Source organism: Lithobates pipiens, unplaced genomic scaffold (genome assembly GCF_037356315.1).
Source record: "Lithobates pipiens isolate NorthernLeopardFrog02 unplaced genomic scaffold, aLitPip1_a1.2 Scaffold_13, whole genome shotgun sequence".
NCBI lineage: Eukaryota > Metazoa > Chordata > Amphibia > Anura > Ranidae > Lithobates > Lithobates pipiens.
In genome coordinates this window covers 85181417-85205212 of record NW_027507718.1, presented here as the reverse complement: position 1 = coordinate 85205212, position 23796 = coordinate 85181417, and the positions used below count along the sequence as shown (strand labels likewise).

The following is a 23796-nucleotide window of genomic DNA, read 5'->3' as shown; positions in this document are numbered from 1 at the left end:
TTTCCCCCTAGAAAATCTCCTGGTTTAGATGGCCTCCCTTCGGAATGGTACAACACTTTTAGGTTTGATTTTGCCCCACGACTACTGAGGCCGCGTACACACGGGCGGACTGTTCGCCCAACTTTGTCCGCTGAACAGTGTTTGGGCGGACAGTCCGCTCGTGTGTGGGCTTTCAGCGGACAGTTTCAGCGGACAGTTTGACGGACAAAGTCTTTCGGAAATTCCGAAAAACTGTCCGCTGAAACCTTGTTTGAGCGAACAGTCCGCCCGTGTGTAGGCTACTTTCGAAATGAGCAAACTGTTCCCGCTCGGAGGGAAGTCTGCTCATTACGAGCGCGTGTGCAGGTAGGCGGGGCCCGCGACGGAGACGTCGCGGGCTCCACCGCCTGGAATGGACTTAAAGGGGAACCCCAACGCCGGAAAAAATCGGCGTGGGGGTCCCCCCAAAGTCCACAACAGACCCTTGTCCGAGCACGCTACCCGGCCGGCCAGGAAAGGGGGGCGAGCGAGCGCGCCCCCCCTCCTGAGCCGTACCAGGCCGCGTGCCCTCAACATGGGGGGTGCCTTGGGGAAGGGGGGGCCGCGCGGCCCCCCCACCCCAAAGCACCTTGTCCCCATGTTGATGAGGACAAGGGCCTCTTCCCGACAACCCTGGCCGTTGGTTGTCGGGGTCTGCGGGCGGGGGGCTTATCGGAATCCGGGAGCCCCCTTTAAGAAGGGGGCCCCCGGATACCGGCCCCCCACCCTATGTGAATGAGTATGGGGTACAATGTACCCCTACCCATTCACCTGTAAAATAAAAGTACCCAAAAAAAAAACACAACACACGAGAAAAAATATTTTATTGCACAGCTCCGGGGGTCTTCCGTCTTCGGGGGTCTTCTCGCCGGACTCCTCCGCTATCTTCTTGTAGCTCTTTTACTAGCGGAGGAGTCCGGCTTTCTTCCTCCCCGCCGCCGGCCTCTTCTCCCGACTTCGGGGGTCTTGTCCCCCTCTTCAGTTCTTCTGCCGGGCCACCGCGCCTTCTTGTAGCTCTTTTACAGGCGGTGGCCCGGTCTTCTGTCGCCGCCGCCTTCCGTTCTTCTGCCGGGCCACCGCGCCTTCTTATAGCTCTTTTGCAGGTGGTGGCCCGGTCTTCTGTCGCCGCTGTCGCCGTCGCCGCCTTCCGTTCTTCTTCTTCTTCTTGTTCTTCTTCTTCTCCAGGAGATGTTGACACGACGCTCTCTCCGGCCGGAATGCCAGAGCCGCCCTGCGCTGCCACTTATATAGTGACAATGGGGCGGTGTCACATGGTATATGTCACATGGGTTGGTCACATGGGTTGATGTCACATGGGGACTATGACATCGTAAGGGGGCGGGGGTCACCATGTGACATCAACCCATGTGACCAACCCATGTGACATATACCATGTGACACCGCCCCATTGTCACTATATAAGTGGCAGCGCAGGGCGGCTCTGGCATTCCGGCCGGAGAGAGCGACGTGTCAACATCTCCTGGAGAAGAAGAAGAACAAGAAGAAGAACGGAAGGCAGCGACGGCGACAGCGGCGACAGAAGACCGGGCCACCGCCTGCAAAAGAGCTATAAGAAGGCGCGGTGGCCCGGCAGAAGAACGGAAGGCGGCGGCGACAGAAGACCGTGCCACCGCCTGTAAAAGAGCTACAAGAAGGCGCGGTGGCCCGGCAGAAGAACCGAAGAGGGGGACAAGACCCCCGAAGTCGGGAGAAGAGGCCGGCGGCGGGGAGGAAGAAAGCCGGACTCCTCCGCTAGTAAAAGAGCTACAAGAAGATAGCGGAGGAGTCCGGCGAGAAGACCCCCGAAGACCCCCGGAGCTGTGCAATAAAATATTTTTTCTCGTGTGTTGTGTTTTTTTTTTGGGTACTTTTATTTTACAGGTGAATGGGTAGGGGTACATTGTACCCCATACTCATTCACATAGGGTGGGGGGCCGGTATCCGGGGGCCCCCTTCTTAAAGGGGGCTCCCGGATTCCGATAAGCCCCCCGCCCGCAGACCCCGACAACCAACGGCCAGGGTTGTCGGGAAGAGGCCCTTGTCCTCATCAACATGGGGACAAGGTGCTTTGGGGTGGGGGGGCCGCGCGCCCCCCCCTTCCCCAAGGCACCCCCCATGTTGAGGGCACGCGGCCTGGTACGGCTCAGGAGGGGGGGCACGCTCGCTCGCCCCCCTTTCCTGGCCGGCCGGGTAGCGTGCTCGGACAAGGGTCTGTTGTGGACTTTGGGGGGACCCCCACGCCGATTTTTTTCGGCGTTGGGGTTCCCCTTTAAGTCCATTCCAGGCGGCGGAGCCCGCGACGTCTCCGTCGCGGGCCCCGCCTACCTGCACACGCGCTCGAAATGGGCGGACTTGCCTCCGCCTTACGTGGGCGAGTCCGTTCATTTCAAAAGTTGAGCGAACTGTTTGGCAAACAGTTCGCTGAAACAGTCCGCTCGTGTGTGGGCAAGTCCGCTCATGCAAATTTTGAGCGGACTGTTTGCCGAAACTGTTTGACAAACAAGGTTGGGTGAACAGTCCGCGCGTGTGTACGCGGCCTGAAAGTATTCAATGCAGCCAGGTCGGACGGTAGACTTCCCCCTTCAAGGAGGGAAGCTTTGCTTGTCCTGATCCCTAAAGGGGGTAAAGCCCCTCGAGAATGTGACTCCTATCGTCCGATCTCGCTGATGAATGTTGACACAAAAATTCTGGCAAAAAATCTTGATCAAACAGATTTTATCCAAGGCAGATATGCTCAGATGAACATTAGGAGACTCTTTGTAAACCTCCAGACTACTCATGACAACTCTGGGACTAGAATAGTGGCCTCCGTGGATACAAAAAAGTCCTTTGACTCTGTCAAGTGGCCATTTTTGTTCCACCTTCTAGAGTCTTAAGGATTTGGCCCTGTCTTTATCTCTTGGGTGCGGCTTCTGTGTACGGATCCGTTAGACTGAGGGTTAATGGCATTGTTTCAGATGCATTTCCTATATTTCAGGGCACCAGGCAGGGGTGCCCACTTTCACCCCTCATGTTTGCCCTGGCTATAGAGCCTCTAGCAGTTAGGTTGAGGACTACTCCAGATCTGACAGGACTGTGACTTGGGAAATTTGAGAGAGTGTTGTTATATGCAGACGATATGCTTTTATACCTGCAGAACCCAGGGCCCTCGCTGTTGGAGGCTTTTTGATTGATTCAGGAGTTTGGGGATTACTCCAGATTTTCAAATATAATTGGACTAAATCCTCCCTCTTCCCTATTGATGAAGCTGTGGCGGTCTCGTCAGATTGCCCCATTCCTTTGTCCACCTCTTTTAGGTATTTGGGGGTTGAGGTACAGCTCCCTATGTCTAAATTCCTTGAAATAAACCTGGCACCAGTAACGCCGAACTTTAGAGAGAAGGCACAGAGGTGGCAGAATTTGCTGATTACCTTGATGGGACGGATAAATCTGTTTAAGATGATTTTTCTTCCTAAGTTCCTGTACATTCTCTCAAACTCACCAGTCTTTGTAACCATTAAAGTTTTTAAGCAATTTGACTCCATTATTGTCGGTTTTCTGTGGGGCTCTAGGGCGCCCAGGGTATCATTGGAAGTTCTGAAGATGCCAGTTAGGATGGGTGGAATGGCCCTACCTGATTTGAGGTCCTGCTTTATGGACTCTCAGCTTATCTTTTTGCATTGGCGACTTTTTCCAACACCACCCAATGCTACTACCCTGTTGGAGGCGGCAATTGCCACCTCATAGGAAACCCTGCAAAATGTGCTATATAGGAAGGGGATCCCAGGGAGGAAGATGGGTATGGTCATGGTACTTCCTGGAAAGGTGTTCCACATATGCTCTTAATGGAGGAAAGACAACCCTTTGTGGTTGTTCCCTAATAGCCCCCTGTGGTATAATAAAACCCTAGAGGAATTCCTTAAAATAACTGATGGGCATAGCACCTGGACTAAATATTGTATAAAGTATCTGCACCAAGTCTACCAAGACAACCATCTTTGTACCTTTGATCAATTAAGAGAACAATTTGGAGTGTCTAAGACCTGGGTCTTCCGCTATGCGCAGCTGCGGCATGCAGCGACCACACAGTTTGGGAAGGGGGAGGTTGTAGTACAGAATACAGAGCTGGAGAAGGTTCCAACTGATCCGGATCCAGCTAAGCAAATTTCCAGGTATTATGTGTCAGTGGGCCCGGGAGTGACGGTTACAGCTTCTAGACCCATGGAGAGGTGGGTGAAGCTTGTCCCCCGAGCTCTCGGAAGGAATGTGGCTGAGGTACTTGACACGTACTTGGGATCTGTTGTCTCCTCCACTGACAAAATGATCCAGTTCCGCTACTTACATCAACAATATTATACACCAGCTAGACTTTATCGAATGCAGAGGAGGGACTCGGCTTCTTGCCATGAATGCAAGGGGGCGGAGGGTACTTTCCTATATATGGTATGGGAATGTGAAAAAGTGCAGCCATTAATGTCCCAGGTGACTGAGTTTATTTTGGATCATTTTGATCTCCCCAACATTTGTTCTCCTCTGAGATGTCTCCTAGGAATCTTCGAGGAAGAAGAGCTGAAGGCCCCACACAAAACTATTTCTTAGGGTCCTATTTTTTGGGGTAAGGAAACTCATTGCCAGTAGATGGATACACGATGAGCAGTTGACGCCGGGGATGTGGAAAAAAATAATAAATGCAGATGTGTTGATGTATAGAATGACCTATGAGGCTAGGGGAGCCCCCGAGAAATGTAGGGAAAGTATGGTTTAGATGGGATGACTCCGAAAATACATTGGAGGATGAGGGAGAATAGGGCGCTTTATTGCGTAGATTTAATCCTTCTTGAAACTTAGACAGAGGGAAGAAAGTGTTTTTCTAGTATGAGCAGAGGTGGGCTATTTTCATTCTGTCAGGTCACCTTGAGGCGAGGTGACAGGTGCACACCGTAGGGATCAGGAGTGCACCGCAAGGTTGTGGACCCTACGGCTGACTGCTGCAGACGGGGGACAGATCCCACTGGGCTTAGAGCGTAAGATTCCCTGGGGAGCGGAGTCTAACAGCCAGCAGCGCCTCTAGTGGTGAGGATGGACTTGGCTGCAACTGGCTCCAGGTCGCGACCCCCAGGGTCCCCCAGCTCACACCCACAGTAGGCAACAGGAGGATAGGGATGGTGAGGGACAAAGCCAAGGTCGGGGCCACAAGCAGACAAGAATAGTTGGGTACACGCCAAAAGGTCAGGATCACAGGCAAACAGGGATAGTCAAGACACGCCAAAGTTGGTAACGGAAAACAGAAGCAGAGCACACGGCAGGAAACAGGAAGCTAACACACAAAGGAATACACAATGGTTGATCAGCACTGATGGCCTGCAGTGCACAGGTTAATATAGGGCTCCCTGATAGGGCCTGGGGTGGAGCCATGCTTAGAGGAGAGGTTATAAAAACCACCAGGTGGAAGTGGCTGACCTCTTAGTCTGAAGACATGAGGGAAGGTAAGCAAACACAGGAAGATCACTGCATAACCATGACACATTCTATCTAAAGTGACACTGAAGGCGGACATCCCTTGGGCTGGGAGTTTCTTTTTCCTGGGGTATTCAACTAGTTTTAGGTTAAAAAAAATGGAAAGCGCATATCTGGGGGAATGGCAGGGTTGGAAACATATTTGGTTCGGATATGCCATGGTTAATATGTACGATGTTACTATTCTTAATGTATCTTTTTGTGTTTTTTTTCTCTCCATTGTTTTGGATGTAACCCATGTCAGATGTATTGTCTGTAAAATACTTAAGTGCGCAACAAAAATCTTTTAAAAACAAAACAAAAACTAACATATTAAAAGGTATTGCACTTAAAGCAGACCTAAATTGTATCTGAGCACTACAAACTGAAAACACTATTGGAAGCAAACTCACCCATCTATCCATGTCTCTGGGTTTTATGTTGTTGAGAAATCACTTTGAGGGAGTACAAAATCACAGAGCAGTCTGTCATAATGTGCAAATATAACAAAAACAGGAACTGAAGCACCACATCACTGCTAAGGTCCAGATACACCTTTATTCCAATAACAGTCAGAGGGACAATCCAAAAAGTAGCCAATGCATTTTTGGGGGCGGGGGGCAAAGAGCACCTTCATCAGAGCTTAAATAAAAAAAATTGAATAGACTAGAAGTGAACTGGACCTTATATATTATGAATTTTTCGAGCGTGATTGCAAACAAAGGCTTTGTCAGCAATGGCATGGAGCTTCAATTTACATTTGTGTTACATTACACTACAAGCCAATGAGACTATGGGGATCCTCTGGGGTGTAAAAGCTGCCTGACTGGGAACCAGATCATTTATATCAACATCAACCCTTTAAGATAGCAATACCAGTTGGATAACCCTATGGGCCGAGTGCTATTTTCCCACTTTTTCTCATAATTTGCAAATATCCTGTGAATAATTGAAAATTATGGAAAGAGCTCCTGGAGGGCCCCAAAAGTTTCATTTTTGTTCCACTTGAAAATGTCTTAGTCAAGTTGAGTAATTGTATAAGTCTTGGTTTCAAAAAAGTATTTGAATCAGATTCCAAAAGGAAGTGGTTTTCTAACTAAAATAAGTCATATCAATCTAGCAAGCCCTGAGCACAGAATATTATGTTTTCATGCCAAAGGAAACACAATTTGTTCAGGTTCACACGAAGCGGAATCTAGGCAACAAGTAAAGCTAATCAAAGAATGTTTCATGCTATAAAGAAATCACTATAATGGTGCTAAATTCACAAAGCCCACGCAATATTACTGTTAAAGTCGAACTCCAGGCAACAGCTAAATACATAGTTCAAATACTGTACATATGAGTTGACTGTTTTACCTGCCAAAGGTTGAGTAATCATGGCAGCTAGTCAGGACTATCACTGCTTCTTTCTGGTTTTTAAAATACTGTTACCTGCACCAGATTTACTGGATCACCTCCCTGCTCACTGGACAGAGCTAATAATGATGGTTCATTGGCCAATGACAAAGGCAGAGCAGTGACACCGGGAAATACAAAGCATATTCACAGAAAGAGGAAATAAATGTGTCACTGGTCTTGCTGTGCAGTGCGCTAGAGATACATCAATCACAAGACTGGCTGACCAGAATTACAAAACCTTAGGAGGGTAAAACAGAAAATATGAATGGATGTCATTAGCTGTTTTCTTAGATCTTCGTTTAATTAAATGTTATTTAATCTTTTGTGACTAAACTCAATAAGCTTTTCACATGTAGCATTGGGAGGCAAGGGGCTGAAGCCATAGTGGGCTCAAAAAGGTTGGTCCAGGAGCCTTTAAATACAGAGGACTGTATTTTTTAGGCTGTATTTTAGAGGCATTCAGAGGAATTTGATGCCAGAAATGGTTTTGCTATTAGGGTAGCTGAGCTGTAGCGAATGAAAGCAAGAATGGAAATTACAGGTAGGACCCTGAGTTATCCTGCCCATTCCTACCTTCAGCCCTTCCTTCTCTGAGCTAGCCGCTCAGCTGTCGGCTAATTGCCAGTTCCCATCTCTCTCCACAGTTATTTAGCTGTTGATGATATCCTGCTCGTCAGTCCTGCCTACTTAAGCCGTTCAGCCAAGAGGATCTCTGCCTTCACCTTGGTCAACCTCATAGAAACTATCTCCTGCGATCCTGTTAAAGACTTTCTTTGCTAACATCCCTTCTGGCTCCAGATCCTGCTTGCTGTTCTGCTACATTGATCTCTGACTTCTGGCTTGGTTGACTATCCATTCTGGAACTTTGGCTATATTTTGACTTTTTACTTTTATTATTGAACAAGTGTGATTTAACTGGTGATTTAACTGAACAGCAAGCAGGATCTGGAGCCAGAAGGGATGTCAGCAAAGCAAGTCTTGAACAGGATCGCAAGAGATGGTTTCTGTGATGTTGACCAAGGCAAAGGCAGACATCCTCTGGACTGGACAGCTCAAGTAGGCAGGATATCATCAACAGCTGAGTAACTGTGGAGAGATAGGAGCTGGCAATTATCTGACAGCTGAGCGGCCAGTTCAGAGAAGGAAGGGCTGAGCCCAGCCCTGACAGTTAGTGAGAATACTGTCTCATTTTTCCTATGCACCCATCAAACATAGTGTACACATTTTAAAACTAACCTATCTATATATTTTCTACAAACATAGATGCAATTAAACTTAAAGGTGTTGTAAATACAAAAGTTATTTTTTTTTTCATTCTATGCATTAAGATAAAAAGCCTTCTGTGTGCATCAGCACCCTAATACTTACCTGGGTTCCCTCTCTATCCAGCCATTTTCTAGGATTGTCTTGGCGGTCCAGGACTTCCATCCTCATTGTCAATCAAAGTCAGTCAGCCAATGAGAAGATAAAGTGGGCAGGGCTGGACCGCAGCTCTGTGTATCCATTCAGGACAGCTCGCCTCGGGTGTTCCCCATAGCAAGCTGCTTGCTGTGGGGGCACTCATCAGGAGGGAGGGGCCAGGAGAGCCGAAGAGGGACCCCGAAAAGAGGAGGCTCTGGGCTGCCCTGTGCAAATCCACTGCCTAGAGCAGATAAGTATAACATGTTTGTTATTTTTAACAAAAAAAAAAGCAAGGCTTTACAATCACTTTAAAGTTGCACTGCAGGCAGATTGAAAGGTACAAAGTAATGCAGCTTTGTAATGCATTTAGAAATATATTTTTAAAGTGCAGCCTGTATAGGAATCTGAATTTATCTTGGAGTCAGTCCCTAGCAGGCTATGTACAGCAGAGCCCAGACTGGGACATAGTGAATCAGCACACGGATCCAGTTGTGCTGCAGTGCAAGTTACAAGCAGGGGGATAGACCAGACCTTAAAGTGATATTAAAGCCAAAAGCAAACATTTAGTACATTGCAGCTTAGCAATTCTTAGATGTTATTGATGCATTTTTTTTTGTTTGTTTTTTTTAGGCTTTCTTTTGTTTATTTTCACCAGGTGATCCTGGCAGTCTGTTTTTCAACAGAACAAGCTCTCCTGCAGATGAAGCAGTTAGAGGATTGAGGCAAACCCTTTAGCACTGTCAGGGGTGTGTACAATGGTCAGCTTTCATCTATTTATGTAAAATATTTATCCCAAAAAGGAAAAACAACTGTTGCTGTATGTGCTTATAAAGTGTTAGCTGGAGTTTAGGCTTAAATTTGTTAGAGTATTTAAATCTGATAGTACATCTAACATCCCCCTTTCCCTACAGAGTGGCAATGCTGCTGTCTAAAGGTGTATCTGTTACTCCTTCATCCAGAAAGTAGGCACCCTAACACAGCAAGTGTGTTACTGGCCAGATCACCAAGTGAAAACAGAGGGAAAAGAAGCCTACAATATAAAATGAATGCAGCCACTACATCTAATGATTGGTAAGTTGCAATATATTACATTTTTGGTTTTGGTTTAATACCGCTTTAAGGCCCTATGCACAAAAGCATCAAAATAGATGCATCCAAATATATATGGAGCTCATTTCTAAAGGCATCTGGAAGAGGTTGCTATTGTTGAATTGACACCTAGATGTTTAGCTGTGTCTAAGTGGTTTCATACAAATCGCGATTATAAAAAATGAGGTCTCCTGCCCTGCCAGACACGCCTGTACTCTATGGTAGAGTTGCGTGATCTCAGTAGATAGAGCCACATCCAAATTATTTGCCAGGTAAAAATCACTCTCATATATTTATATTACATGTGCTTAACGGTTTGCTTGGCATTCAGCTTTAAAAATGGCTTCCCCAATTTTAGATGTTTCCCAGTGTATTTATACTTTTCATAAAACTATTTGTTCATAAAACAATATTTTTTTATAAAATTCACCTATAAAAAAGAAGATTAGGACATGCAAGCACAGTATTTAAGAAATAAATGCTATTAATAATAAGATCATAACAGAGTGTGAGAAACAGTAAAGCACAATCTTTATGTAGCAAGGAAGCAAAGCCTGCATATGTAATAAACAAACATGACACCTTGCATTCATGTACATCTAGGAATTGATTTAATACCTGCTGCCACGTTACTTCTGTTGCAGTAGGTGCAAAATACCCAGTGCTTTTGTGCATGCAGGACCTTCTTCTATGATGTAATATTCATCAAAGTCCTGAAACTGATGTCTATACCATAATTCAGTAGATGAAGATCAACACACTTCAGCCTATTTCCAGTGATGCTTGGACACTAAATGTGCACATGGAAACACTTGCTACTAAGCACATCCACGTTAATATACTATGGTACAAAAAAAATGCAAATGGGCAAATTGATGGAAGGGCTATATAGCTGTCAGATTCCATCCATACTTGCGGAGAAGAACCTTATGAAAGAGTGTCGTTTAACCACTTGAGGTCTGGGCCATAGCCGAATGACGGCTACAGCGCAGACTTCAATTTCCGGGAGGCCGTCATAGAATTTCCTCCCTTGTGCACGCTCCCTGTGCACACCCTGCAGGGCGCACGGGGAGCACGCTGTGATCACCGAGTCATAGAGACTCGGCTGATCACCGATCCTAGTAAGGGGCCGGTCCCGGGCCCTTACCATGTGATTAGCTGTCAGTCAATGACAGCTGATCACATGATGTAAACAAAAGCTCAGTGATCGTTTTCTTTTTCTCCCCACACTGGTAGCGTGAGGAGAAAAAAAAGCCAATCACCGGCTTATGTTAAAGGGACATTGGTCCCGAAGAGGAAGGAAGCACATCTGCCTCCTCTGTGCCATTTAGTACCCCCTGCCATTGTGCCCATAGTGCCCACCAGTGCCACCTATCAATGCCCATGAGTGCCACCTATCAATGCCCACAGGTGCCACCTATCAATGCCCATCAGTTGTGCCAATCAGTGCAACCTAGAAGTGCTGCCTATCAGTGTAAGCAATCAGTGCCCATCACTGCCCATCACTGCCACCTATTGGTGCCCATCACTGCTGCCTCATCAGCGTACATCAATGAAGGAGAAAAATTACCTGTTTACAAAATTTTATAACAAAATATAAAAAAAAATTTTTTTTTTTTTTAAATTCCGTCTTTTTAAATTTTTTTAACAAAAAATAAGAACCACAGAGGTGATCAAATACCACCAAAAGACAGTGTTGTATGACCGCGCAATTGTCATTCAAAGTACAACAGCACTGAAAGCTGAAAATTGGTCTGGACAGGAGGGGGGTTTAAGTGCCCAGTAAGCAAGTGGTTAAATGCATCACAAACAAAAAAGATTTTCCAGCACACTTACCAACCAATCTGCAAAAAAACAAAACAAATTGGCCCTGTTTAACAGTTTACATTAAAACAGAGGGGTTTGTTTGCACACATTTGCAAATATATGCGTAAGTTGCAGGCTGGCTGGTAAGTGTGCTGGGAAATCTTTTGCTTGCTTGTGATGTGTGTTGCCCTTCTATGTGCACCTTACTGTATACGCCAGTTATAGGTTGGAGTGGTTGCAACATTTTTGTACAGTTGGTTAAATTGGGTACAGAGACGCACGTGATGCCTTTGCGTCCATTGCGCTCTTGCTGGGCTTCAAGTGCATCCCTGTACCTTTAAGGAAGGTGGGTTTCCTTCCCTCCTTTAATATATTAATGTTATGTATGCTCCTACTAGAGCACCTTACTGTATAGGCCAGTTATAGGTTGGGGTGGTTGCCACTTTTTTGTGCAGTTTAAATGCAGCTTCAAGGTCACCAAGGAGACTTTGAGGTGGGAGTAGGGAGAATACTTATACTGAGAGTACATATATATTTCTAGATGTCAGATTCTGAACTGCTAAAAAATACTCTTAACAAAGAATACACCTATATCATCAAGCATGTTTACTTAACCAGTAAAAGTGCATTAGGACTGACTAATGACTAATTAAGACTGACTAATGACTACCAAAGGTCTTGCATCCACAATCTGTCCAAGACAGAAAAGAGGGGTTCATATATAAAAACTTGATCAAAGCAGCCAATCAATTTCTTGGTCATGTGTACTGGAGGTTAGAAAATCAAATTTAACACTGAATGGGCTACAAAAGTCACCTGTATTTTAGTGGCATTTTAATTTTTATGCATAAAACGCAATGTCTCTGTAAAGTGTTTTAGATGCTGCTGAATTACACATAAAAAAATGTCAGATGGGACAGTAATAAGCACAAGATTCACAAGTTTTAATTTGAATTGCCAGTATAATGTCTAGTTTTATGTAATTTCATGTAGTACTCACCCGTGCATTCATACTGTAAGCCTTTTCCATAGTATCCTTTTTCACAAATGCATTCATATTGGCCAGTGTGAGTACCACACTTACAACTTGCCATAACGTCACAACAATCTTTTTCAGCATCACACAAATACGAGCAATGAGATATGTCCTCTTGAATGTAACTCCCAGAGGGTAGATCTGTAACCAGAAGAAACAAAGATAGTCATATGCTTTAGGAGGTTATATACCCATGTAGTTGTATGTTAGATTATACAACATGAATAAACAGTATTTCCCAGTCACTTGACTTCCTTTTGTGCTGCTGTGTGCTTCATACGAAGTCCCACCACTTGCTCTCAATTTTAATATATATATATATATATATATATATATATATATATATATATATATATATATATATATATATATATATATATATATATATATATATATATATATTTCAAGCTGATGTTTGTATATGGAGCATAGTAATATTGAAAACTGAATGGAATCAGATATACTATAGGCATGGTGGATCTGTGTCAGACATTTGTGAACATAGCCAAGAAGTGCACAGGCACCATCATTTACATGATTATGTAATTTCTCAAGCAGCATATCAGTCCAGGAAGAAGAAGCTGATCCTGGGAAATGCCCGTAAAAGCCCATAAGAGCTGAAAAGTGGTAGCAAAAATGGCTGCGACAGGCTCGGGTGAGAACTGCATATGCACAGTTCCAGAAATCCCAGAGCCAATACTACCCGATCTTGAGTCCGCACCACCTGGGCCACCCGCACCTAATGATGTCATGCTGCATGCCTTTGAAATTCCAGGAGCTGAGCGGGCTGACAGAGGAGCCTCAGAGTGGGCAGTGGAGCCAAAGGACTGATGGCAGCAGCACCAGCAGTACCGTGAGATGATGGACAGCGTGGCCCAGACGGATATACAAGGCCCTGACCAGTGCCACTGGCCAGCACAGAGCCCTGGCTGCAGCCCTTTGGTGAGTGAGGGGAGTGAAGCTGTGCATGCATACAAGCCAATTTGAACTTAGAGTGAGTCCCACCACCGGACTCCTGGCCTGCAACATCCATCCATTGCTTAGCTGGCTGCTATCTATGTGATGGCCACAGACAAGCACAGGCAGCAGTTACCAGACAAGAATGGCAGTGGTGAGATTGTACAAAATCACAATGCTTACAATCTCTCTTGCTATCTCCTGTACCCTGTCCACATCCTCTGACCACCTCCTGTACCCTGTCCACATCCTCTGACCACCTCCTATACCCTGTCCACATCCTCTGACCACCTCCTGTACCCTGTCCACATCCTCTGACCACCTCCTGTACCCTGTCCACATCCTCTGACCACCTCCTGTACCCTGACCACCTCCTGTAGCCTGTCTACATCCTCTGACCAAATCCTGTTCCCTGTCTGCATCCTCTGACCACCTCCTGTACCCTGTCCACATCCTCTGACCTCCTCCTGTACCCTGACCACCTCCTGTACCCTGACCACCTCCTGTAGCCTATCTACATCCTCTGACCAAATCCTGTACCCTGTCTGCATCCTCTGACCACCTCCTGTACCCTGTCCACATCCTCTGACCACCTCTTGTACCCTACCGGCATCCTCTGACCACCTCCTGTACGCTGTCAATATCCTCTGACCACCTTCTGTACCCTATTCGCATCCTCTGACCACATCCTGTACGCTGTCCACATCCTCTGACCACATTCTGTACCCTATTCGCATCCTCTGACCACCTCCTGTACGCTGTCCGCATCCTCTGACCACCTTCTGTACTCTGTTCGCATCCTCTGACCACCTCCTGTACCTTGTCTGCAGTCTCTTACCACCTCCTTCCACATTGCACCTGAGAGGAGGTCAGTGATAACACTGGTAGGTCAGTTTTAGGGGTGAGGGGTCACTGATGTAAGGGGGGAGTGAATACAATGATGTAGGGGGGCACTGATATAAATGTTATCCCTTATATCAGTAACCCCCTCCCATACCTTAGTGCATCCACTCTGCAGAAGGTGATCTCTGGTCACCAGAATCTCCCCCCCCCACATCAGAGTTCCGGTATTCCTCTTTACATCAGTCTGCAGGATTTTCCCTTAAAGTGTAAGGGAGAACTCTGCGGTGGACCCTGATGTGAAGGACAATGCTGCAGACCCTGATGTAAGTGGGAACTCTGATATAAAGGGGAATGCAGTGGACTCTGATATAAGGTGGTCTCTCATGACCAAAGCCCTCCCTTACATCAGAGTTCCCCCTTAGATCATGGTTTGCAGCATTCCCCTTTACGTAAGAGTTGCCTTGCACTATAAGGGGGAATCCTACACACTCTCCGTCCTGGCTGGGTTATATTAATCTCACCTTCATGTAAATGGAGAAATATGTTTTTTGACTTTTGTTTAACATACACATATTGCTAATTGCACTAGCTACAGTACATATTTATAGTTTAAATATTGATATTTGCGCTGTTTTTCACTGAAAACTGCCATTTTAGGAACTTATTTGCAGTGTCAGCAAAAAAGGTGGCTCTGTCAGTAAATGTCATGATTTTTGGTCAGCAAAAAAAAAAACTGGTGCTTTTTGTACATTTCACTTTGGGGGGTTGGCAACACTGCCCCCCCCCCTCCCTAATCTACCTCTAAGCTCCCTCCCTGACATAAATTTTCAGCTGCTGTTATCTCATGTGTCGGAGAACTTGTTAGAAGTGACTCTGATGATAACAGAGCAACGGAGCAGCAGAAAGACACCACACTTAGGGCTTTGGAGAGAGAGATGTAAACACTACAGATATATATGCTTAGGTCAGATTTCATGAATGGGGTTTACCTCCACTTTAAAGTGGAAGTAAACTCTCCTTTTATTTTTACCTACAGGTACGCTTAGAAAAAAAGCTTACCTGTTGGTAAAATGAATATCTCCTAAATGTGCACTGTTTAGAAGATATTCTAGCAAACAGAAGCCGGTGACATCATCGGCGCATGCGCTCTGAAGGAATGGCATACACGTGGCGTTCCTTCAGAGCTGTGCGCTGAGGCCAAGATTCCTGTATGCATGCGTGGGAGTGACGTCAACACGGCTCAGCCAGTCAAGCGGCTGCAGCCTATAAACACGGAAAGGAAGACTGGGTGAAGATGGAGGCCCTGTCAGCAGTGACAGTGCACCGCTGGCTAGATTTGTTTCAAGGTAAAACTTTTATAATGTGCTGGTATGCAATGCATACCAGCACATTATGGCTTGCAGGTAGAACTTTTTTTTTCTATCTAGAACTTTACTACCACTTTAACTTGTATGCATTAATGTGTACAAAATATGTCTGATGCTAGGTCTGCTTTAAAGTCTTTGATAAACAATATTTCATCAACAAAATATTACAGTATACTAGTTCCCAATTCACCATATCAATATATTGTTTTTTTCTCATTTTTTTTTTTTTTTTTTTTTTTTAAATGTCTATAAATTCAACCCAATAGGAATTAGGATAGATTAGGTTAACATGACTTTTTGAAGAATATACTGTATTATAAATGTTTCCCAAAAAATTTTTTTGTAATAAAAAAATACACATAAAGAATATACCTTCATGCAATGCACGTCGAGCCAGTGCCTCAAATTCAGCGAAACTATGTAACAGATAACAATGCTCCTCCTTTGGTTGAGATGCCATGTCATGCAGCTCCCGGATATTGCCCTGCCATATTCCAAATGTGAAGATTTCCACTCCAAGCTCTCGAAGACTGGCAGCCACAGGTCTAGGGTCCCCACCATTTGAGTAGCCATCGGTGATAAGGAAAATAATTTTGTCTGAATCACTACGGGAATGCCTGAGTATTTGCTGTAAAGAAAAAAAATCAACCAATTAAACACTGAATAGAGAATGAATGCTGTCAGATGAATATGGGAAACACAAAACTTATATTTGGCCCTCAACAGTGTTTTTTTTTTTTTTCAGAATCACAGATTAGATAGTTTGCCTGTTTCTTCTAGTTGATATTAATTACCAATGCTCCCTAAAGTCTAGAAAACATGTACTGCTGGCAGCTGCTGAGGATTAGAATTGGGAAGCACTTCCATGAACTTACATGCAAACATCAGAACTTTCGGAGTAATGGATTATATTAAAGTGATTGTAAAGGCTCATTTTTTTTAGTTTTTTTAATAACAAACATTTCATACTTACCTCCACTGTGCAGCTTGTTTTACACTGCGGCAGGTTGGCCCGATCCCGCGAACCATCGCTGTACATCGGCTCGCAGGAACGGGAAAGCAAGCACACGCTTGCTGCACAGCGGCGGTGCCAATGCTCATGGCCAATGGTCGCGAAGACCGCCAGCCACGAGCGATCGTGACCAGGAGACACAGAACAGGGACGAGTGTGTGTAAACCTACACTTTCCTGTTCTGTTCTGACAGGAGTGACAGATTGTGTGTTCCTATTAGCTAGCAACCACGAGCCATCACTTCCTCTAGTCAGTCCCCTCCCCCTTCAGTTAGAATTACCTCCCAGGGAACACAGTTAACCCCTTGATCGCCCCCCTAGTGTTAACCTCTTCACTTCCAGTGACATTTTTACAGTAATCAATGCATTTTTATAGCACTGATTGCTGTATAAGTGTCAATCGTCCCAAAAATGTGTCAAAATTATCCGATGTGTCTGCCATAATGTCGCAGTCACAATAAAATTCACAGATCGCAGCCATTACTAGTAAAAAAATAAATAAAAATAAAAATGCCATAAAACTATCCCCTATTTTGTAGACGCTATAACTTTTGTGCAAACCAATCAATATACGCTTATTGCTTTTTTTTAACCAAAAATATGTAGAAGAATACGTATCAGCCTAAACTGAGAAAAAAATTGCTTTAAAAAAAATGGGGATATTTATTATAGCAAAAAGTACAAAATATTGTGTTTTTTTTCAAAATTGACTTGATTGAAATCCGGCTCCTCTGCTAGTAAAAGAGTGGTAAAAGAGCAGAAGATAGTGGAGGAGCCCAGCGAGAAGACTCTCGAAGTCAGAAGAAGACCCGCGGAGCTGTCTAATAAACTACTTGGTTTTTTTTATTAACTTTTTCCCTCAGGTGAATGGGCAGGGGTACCATGTACCCCATACTCATTCACATAGGGTGGGGGGCTGGGATCTGGGGGCTCCCTTATTAAAGGGGGCTCAATGATTCTGATAAGCCCCCCGCCCACAGACCCTGACAACCAACGGCCAGGGTTGTTGGAAAGAGGCCCTTGTCCTCATCAACATGGGGACAAGGTGCTTTGGGGTAGGGGGGCTGTAACGCCCCCCCCCTTCCCCAAAGCACACCCCATGTTGAGGGCACGCATCCTGGTACGGCTCAGGAGGGGCGCCGCTCGCTCATCCCCACCCGCTTTCCTTAAGGGTCCATACCAGGCGACAGGGCTAACAAGGTGTCAATCTCGCCGATGGAGGTGGCGACATTGACTTCCTTCGCTAGTCCTGTCTACCTGGAGTCACGTTCAAAATGAACGGACTTTACTCCAAGTGTGGGCAAGTCCGTTCATTTGAAAAGTCCAGTGGGCTAGCAAACAGACTAGCAGATTGTCCGCCGGACTGCCGAGTCCGGCAGACAATTTTGAGTCAAGACTTCTAAGTCCGCCGGACTTTGGGAAGAAAAAGTCAGCCGGAGCCCACACACGGGCGAATTGTCCGGCGGACTCTGGTCTGCTGGACCAAGTCCGCCAGATAGCCCGATCGTGTGTATGCGGCATAAGTTGGTGCAATAAAATTAGAAAAATATATACATAAAACTATTTTTTCAGAAGTAAAAAAATGATAATTGGCATGTGCATAATCATTCACCCCCTTTGTTATTAAGTCCATAAAAAGCTCTGGTGCAACCAATTACCTTCAGAAGTCACATAATTAGTGAAATGATGTCCACCTGTGTGCAATCTAAGTGTCACATGATCTGTCATTACATATACACACCTAAGCAAAAGGCCCCACTAATCAAACACTGCCATGAAGACCAAGGAACTCTCCAAACAAGTAAGGGACAATGTTGTTGAGAAGTACAATCAAGGTTAGGTTATAAAAAAATATCCAAATCTTTGATGATCCCTAGGAGCACCATCAAATCTATTATAACCAAATGGAAAGGATATGGCACAACAGTAAACCAGCCAAGAGATGGCCGCACACCAAAACTCACAGACCGGGCGGGGGGGCATTAATCAGAGAGGCAGCACAGAGACCTATGGTAACCCTGGAAGAGCTGCACACAGAGTTCCACAGCAGAGACTGGAGTATCTGTACATAGGATGACAATAAGCCGTACCCTCCATAGAGTTGGGCTTTATGGCAGAGTAGCCAGAAGAAAGCCATTACTTTCTGCAAAAAAACAAAATGTTACGTTTTGAGTTTGCGAAAAAAGGCATGCAGGAGACTCCCAAAATGTATGGAGGAAGGTGCTCTGGTATGATGAGACTAAAATGTAACTTTCTGGCCATTAACAAAAATGCTATGTCTGCGCAAACCCAACACATCACCCAAAGAACACCATCCCCACAGTGAAAAATGGTGGTGACAGCAGCATGCTGTGGGGATGTTTTTCAGCAGTTGGGACTGGGAAACTGGTCAGGGTTGAGTAAAAGATGGATGGTGCTAAATACAGGGATATTGTTGAGCAAAACCTGTACCACTCCGTGTGTGATTTGAGGCTAGGACAGAGGGTCACCTTCCAGCAGGACAATGACCCCAAACACACTGATAAAGCAACACTTAAGTGGTTTAAGGGGAAACATGTAAATGGGTTGGAATGGGCTAGTCAAAGAAGAGACCTCAATCCAATAGAAAATCTGTGGTCATACTTAAAGATTGCTGTTTATAAGCGCATACCATCCAACTCGGAGGAGCTGGAGCAGTTTTGCAAGGAAAAATTGGCAGAAATCCCGGTGGTAAGATGTGGCAAGCTCAAAGAGACTTATCCAAAGTGACTTGGAGCCGTGATAGCTGCAAAAGGTGGCTCTGCAAAGTATTGACTTTAGGGGGGTGAATAGTTATGCACATTGACGTTTTCTGTTATTTTGTCCTATTTGTTGTCTGCTTCACAATAATAATAAATAAAAAAACAACTTCAAAGTTGTGAGCATATTCTGTAAATTAAATGATGCAAATCCTTAAACAATCCATGTTAATTCCAGGTTGTGAGGCAACACAACACGAAAAATGGTGGGTGAATACTTATGCAAGGCACTGTAATGTAATGGTTTTCTAATGAAATGTTTTTTCCCCACTAAAAGACAAACCATTGTACTAGTGGCTGATGAGTTCTTTTTTATTTTAATTATGCTTTAGGGTAAAAACAATAAATTAGGATATCAACGGGTTTGTTTGATTAGGAATAACCTAGAATGCATTAAGGGATCATATAGAAGGCAATTGTTCACCTTACTTTCAAACAGAAAATATCTCATAAAATGTGATACAGTGTCACCAATCCCTTCATCATCAAAAAAAGATAAATTTATTTTCCAACTGTCCAGTTATTTTTTTCTTGATGCTGGTGCCCTGAGGTTATCTGCTCTGATACACTAAATAAAATCACTATATGCTACAGGCTGACCATAAATAACACGAACATCATGTCAACCTATCAACATTAAAGATTTAAACTTAGATTCAGTTTAGACAAATTCATTCATTTCTTCCCATTTCTCTGTTGGCGTAAGAGAGATAATACTAGTATCACTCAGTAGTCAAATCTAATAATGTGCACTATTCATAGTATGTACATTTCAAGAGGAAACAAAATCTAAGATACAAATTGTAAAAAGCTCTAATGTGCTATTCTTTAATTTCACACAAAGTATTCCGATCATATAGCTCTTAGATCCCATACCTGAGTATTTTAAAGAAAAATAACAGTGAAAGTAAAAGCCATTGAACATTATATTGGAAAACGAAAATAAATAACGTATAGGCATATAGGGAAGAGGTTAACCATGAGCTTAAAGTATTAGTAATATCTATTAAATCTTCTGCCCTTGTTGGTTTAACTTTGGATAGTAAAACGTTTTTCTTTTTTTCTGCCAGTAAATACCTTATACATCCCACTTGCTGTTTCTTGTCTGGTCATTAGCCTAGGCTTATGAAATCATGCACAACTCACTCTCTCTCTCTAGTGAGAGTTTGCCAGGAAGGTAGAGGGTGAGTCATAAGAGGGCCACTGAGAGCTGCAGAGCTGGAGGTGTGCATCTGTGTGTCTGTGTAAATCCGGGAAGTGAACAGGCAGCAGCAGCAGCAGCTTCAGCTGACCACAGTTCAAATGGATGCAGCCAGACTCAGTGGAGGGAGATTTCTGCAGCATATTTGGCAAGTATAGAATCACAGTATATATAAAATAATATGCAAAGCGGTTGGAGGGAAGCTTCAGAATGCCAAACAGTTTCTCTTTAAGCAGTTTCTGAACCATAGGTTGGTCCAGATTACAACAGAATTTTAGTGGCTAAAAGACTGCCTTCAAATCTTAATCAGTTTCCCAGGGATCGAGTGCTGGTCAGAAAAGAAGCCATCTGCACTACGAATACACCGTGGGGCTGATTTACTAAAACTGGAGAGTGCAAAATATGATGCACTCTGCGGAGAAACCAATCAACTTCCATGTTTTTTTTTCAAAGCCTAAGGCTGCTTTCACACTGGGGCGGGAGCGGCGTCGGCGGTAAAGTGCCGCTATTTTTAGCGGCGCTTTACCGTCACTTTAGCGGCGGTCTGCGGGCGCTAGCGGGGTGGCTTTGCCGGCGGTATTGCCGCGGTGTCCCATTGATTTCAATGGGTAGGAGCGGTTTAGGAGCGGTGAATACACCGCTCCTTCACCGCTCCAAAGATGCGGCTAGCAGGACTTTTTTCACCATCCTGCCAGCGCATCGCTCCAGTGTGAAAGCCCTCCAGGTTTCACACTGGAGTGAAAGGGGCCGTTTTTTTTCAGGCGCTACACAGGCGCTATTTTTAGGGCTGTAACGCCTGAATACCGCCCCAGTGTGAAAGCAGCCTAACTGAACAAGATGAAGTTAGAAGCCGATTGGCTACTATGCACGGCTGCATCAGATCTTAAACTCTCCAGTTTTAGGAAATCAACTCCATTGCCTAACTTTAGGTTTAGAGCAGCTTTTCTCAACCAGGGTTCCTCCAGAGGTTACTAGGGATTCCTTGAGCAATGAGCAATTTCTACCTCTAGGTTAAATTCCCACTGACACCATTGATCCATTTGGTGATTCATGTAACAAATAACCTACACTTTAAAAACAATATGCAGAACTACCGGTATTTGTCATATAAGAACGTTTTTGTGTTGCAGCACATTTTGTATTTTTAGCTGTACGCTCCACCTCAGTATGAAGCCCAAATTGTGGGAGTTCCAGCAAAGCCCAGTAGCGAAAACAAAAAGAAGAATCCAGGCATGGGTGCGGCTCAATATGCAACCATATGCAAAAATTTAACAAAAAGGTCCAGGTGGCCGCACTCCAATAAAAACGATTTCTTTATTATTATAATAAATTCATGCAACAAGGATAAAACCACTGACGCGTTTCACACATAGTAGATGCTTATTCATAGCTAAATTTTAAAATAACGATAAAGACATATATTCAAGCAGACAATACCGTAAACTGGTGTAATTAGGCATCGTGTGCGCCCACTACAGGTGATACAATGCTCTTAGTTGATATAAATTTGAGTTCTCTCTCACATGATCACAAGGCTAACTCTTCAGACAAAAATAAAGACAAACAAGCCAAACCCATGAAAAATATACAAATAAAGACCAAAAATTTGATGGTGATGCATGCTTAACATAATTAAACCACCTGAACAGGAGGAAAATATCCCACTCAAGAAAGTCTTCTAAAAACAAAAGAATGTTTAAAAAACTTTCCATAAACCTATGTGTGCATATATGTACTTTGATAAAAATGCCTGTAGATTTTCCTGGCAGAAACACTTGTGCATGCCTAGCATTAGAATTCTCATGTAAACATATAAATATGCAAGAAGAAAAATATAGAAATATTGCTCTTGCGCATGCACTTGCAAAGCCCAGTAGCTACCTAGAAAAATGGGGCAATGTGCTACATGTACTTTGTCAACTGGGGTCAAGAGTAAATATGAAACATTTTGGTAAAACATATTTTTCAGATGCAGTTTAGGTATGAATATTTTTGCATAGTTACAGGGACCATTTGGACTAATGCAGACTTTTTCAATCAGGGTGCTCAGGCACCCTGGGGTGCCTTGAGGTTTCTCCAGGGGTGCCTTGGCACCCCTTGCTCCAAAATTGTATAAGCTGGTGAGTGAATGAAACCTGCCTTTCAACTGCACAAAGCCACAGGTTTTCATTGTACACCAATACAACCTTCTAGCTGCCAACCTCCTGACGACCAATGACATCATAAGTTGATAAGGAGGATGTCGATTGCCTGCATATCATCCTTGGTTGACCCTTCCTTGCCTCTGTCCATCAGCTTTGGGGTCTCATTACCTGAGTAATGGAGAAAAATTGAGGGAGAAGAAAAACATTGGAATACTAGTCGCTCGGCATGGTGCCCAGAAGCTAGTTGTGATCGCTGTTGTAGAAGTACTGTATCTATTACATTGATTTTCAGCTTCCATAGGGATTGGGTAATTATGGCACATGCTACTACATTGGTCCAAGCTGGACCACTGTAATTATGAAAAAATATCTATACCTAAATTTCAGCTTTAAATAATTTGTCTAAAAAGAAAATGCAGCTACATCTCAGTAGCTATATACTCCTTGATCTACACTAAAATTCTACTCTGGCACACGCTGAGGGATACTCTTAAATGTTAAACACGACAGTAAAACAACTTTTTCTTAAACTGTTATGTCAAAGAGCTATAAATATAAGACCCCTTTCACACTGGGGCGTTTTTCAGGCGTTTTTTACGGGCGCTTTAGCGTTAAAAAAAGCGATTGAAAGAAGCCTCATCTGCAATCCCAATGTGAAAGCCCAAGTGCTTTAAGAGCCCTTTCACAATGTCAGCACCCGAAAAACGCTCGTAAAGCACCGCTTAAACTAACAGCGGGCGGTTTTAACCCCTGCTAGTGGCCAAATAAAGTGTTAAAAGCGCCGACAAAGCGCTGCTGCCAAAAGTGCTTTGCAGGCGCTTTTCATGCGTTTTGCCGGCGCTTCCCATTGATTTCAATGGGAAGGGGTGCTTTAGGAGTGGTGCATTCACCACTCCAAAAGCACTGCAAAGAAGCTGCTTGCAGGACTTTTTTTGACGCCCTGCCAGTGCAGCGCCTCAGTGTAAAAACAGTGGGGCTTTCACATTGGGATTGCAGTTGTGGCTTCTTTCAGGCACTTTACAGGCGCTTTTTTTTTAACTAAAGCACCTGAAAGACTCCCCAGTGTGAAAGGGATCTCAGTGTGAAAGCACTCAGGCTTTTACATTGGGATTGCAGATGAGGCTTCTTTCAAGCACTTTACAGGCACTTTTTTTAACGCTAAAGTGCCTGAAAAACACCTGAAAAATGCCCCAGTGTGAAAGGAGTCTAAGTCTACATACTACATTTCAAAATAAGACATTTGGAAGCAATAAGGAAACCCAGAAAGAGG

General features: G+C 44.3%; 1 protein-coding gene and 1 long non-coding RNA gene across 2 annotated transcripts in view; one reads left to right on the top strand and one right to left on the bottom strand.

Moving 5' to 3' along the window:
• The window catches only part of SVEP1 (sushi, von Willebrand factor type A, EGF and pentraxin domain containing 1), a 481292-nt gene that overhangs the window by 326802 nt on the left and 130694 nt on the right, over window positions 1–23796 (bottom strand). The window contains exons 2-3 of the mRNA XM_077475265.1: window positions 15766–16021; window positions 12191–12367 (exon numbers count right to left, since the gene is read on the bottom strand). Of these exons, the coding sequence (XP_077331391.1) occupies window positions 12191–12367; window positions 15766–16021 (433 nt within the window). The remainder of the gene's footprint in view (window positions 1–12190; window positions 12368–15765; window positions 16022–23796) is intronic.
• The window catches only part of LOC143974150 (uncharacterized), a 97207-nt gene that overhangs the window by 65430 nt on the left and 7981 nt on the right, over window positions 1–23796 (top strand). Inside the window, exon 2 of the long non-coding RNA XR_013272175.1 lies at window positions 9207–9366. This is a non-coding gene — a long non-coding RNA (uncharacterized LOC143974150). The remainder of the gene's footprint in view (window positions 1–9206; window positions 9367–23796) is intronic.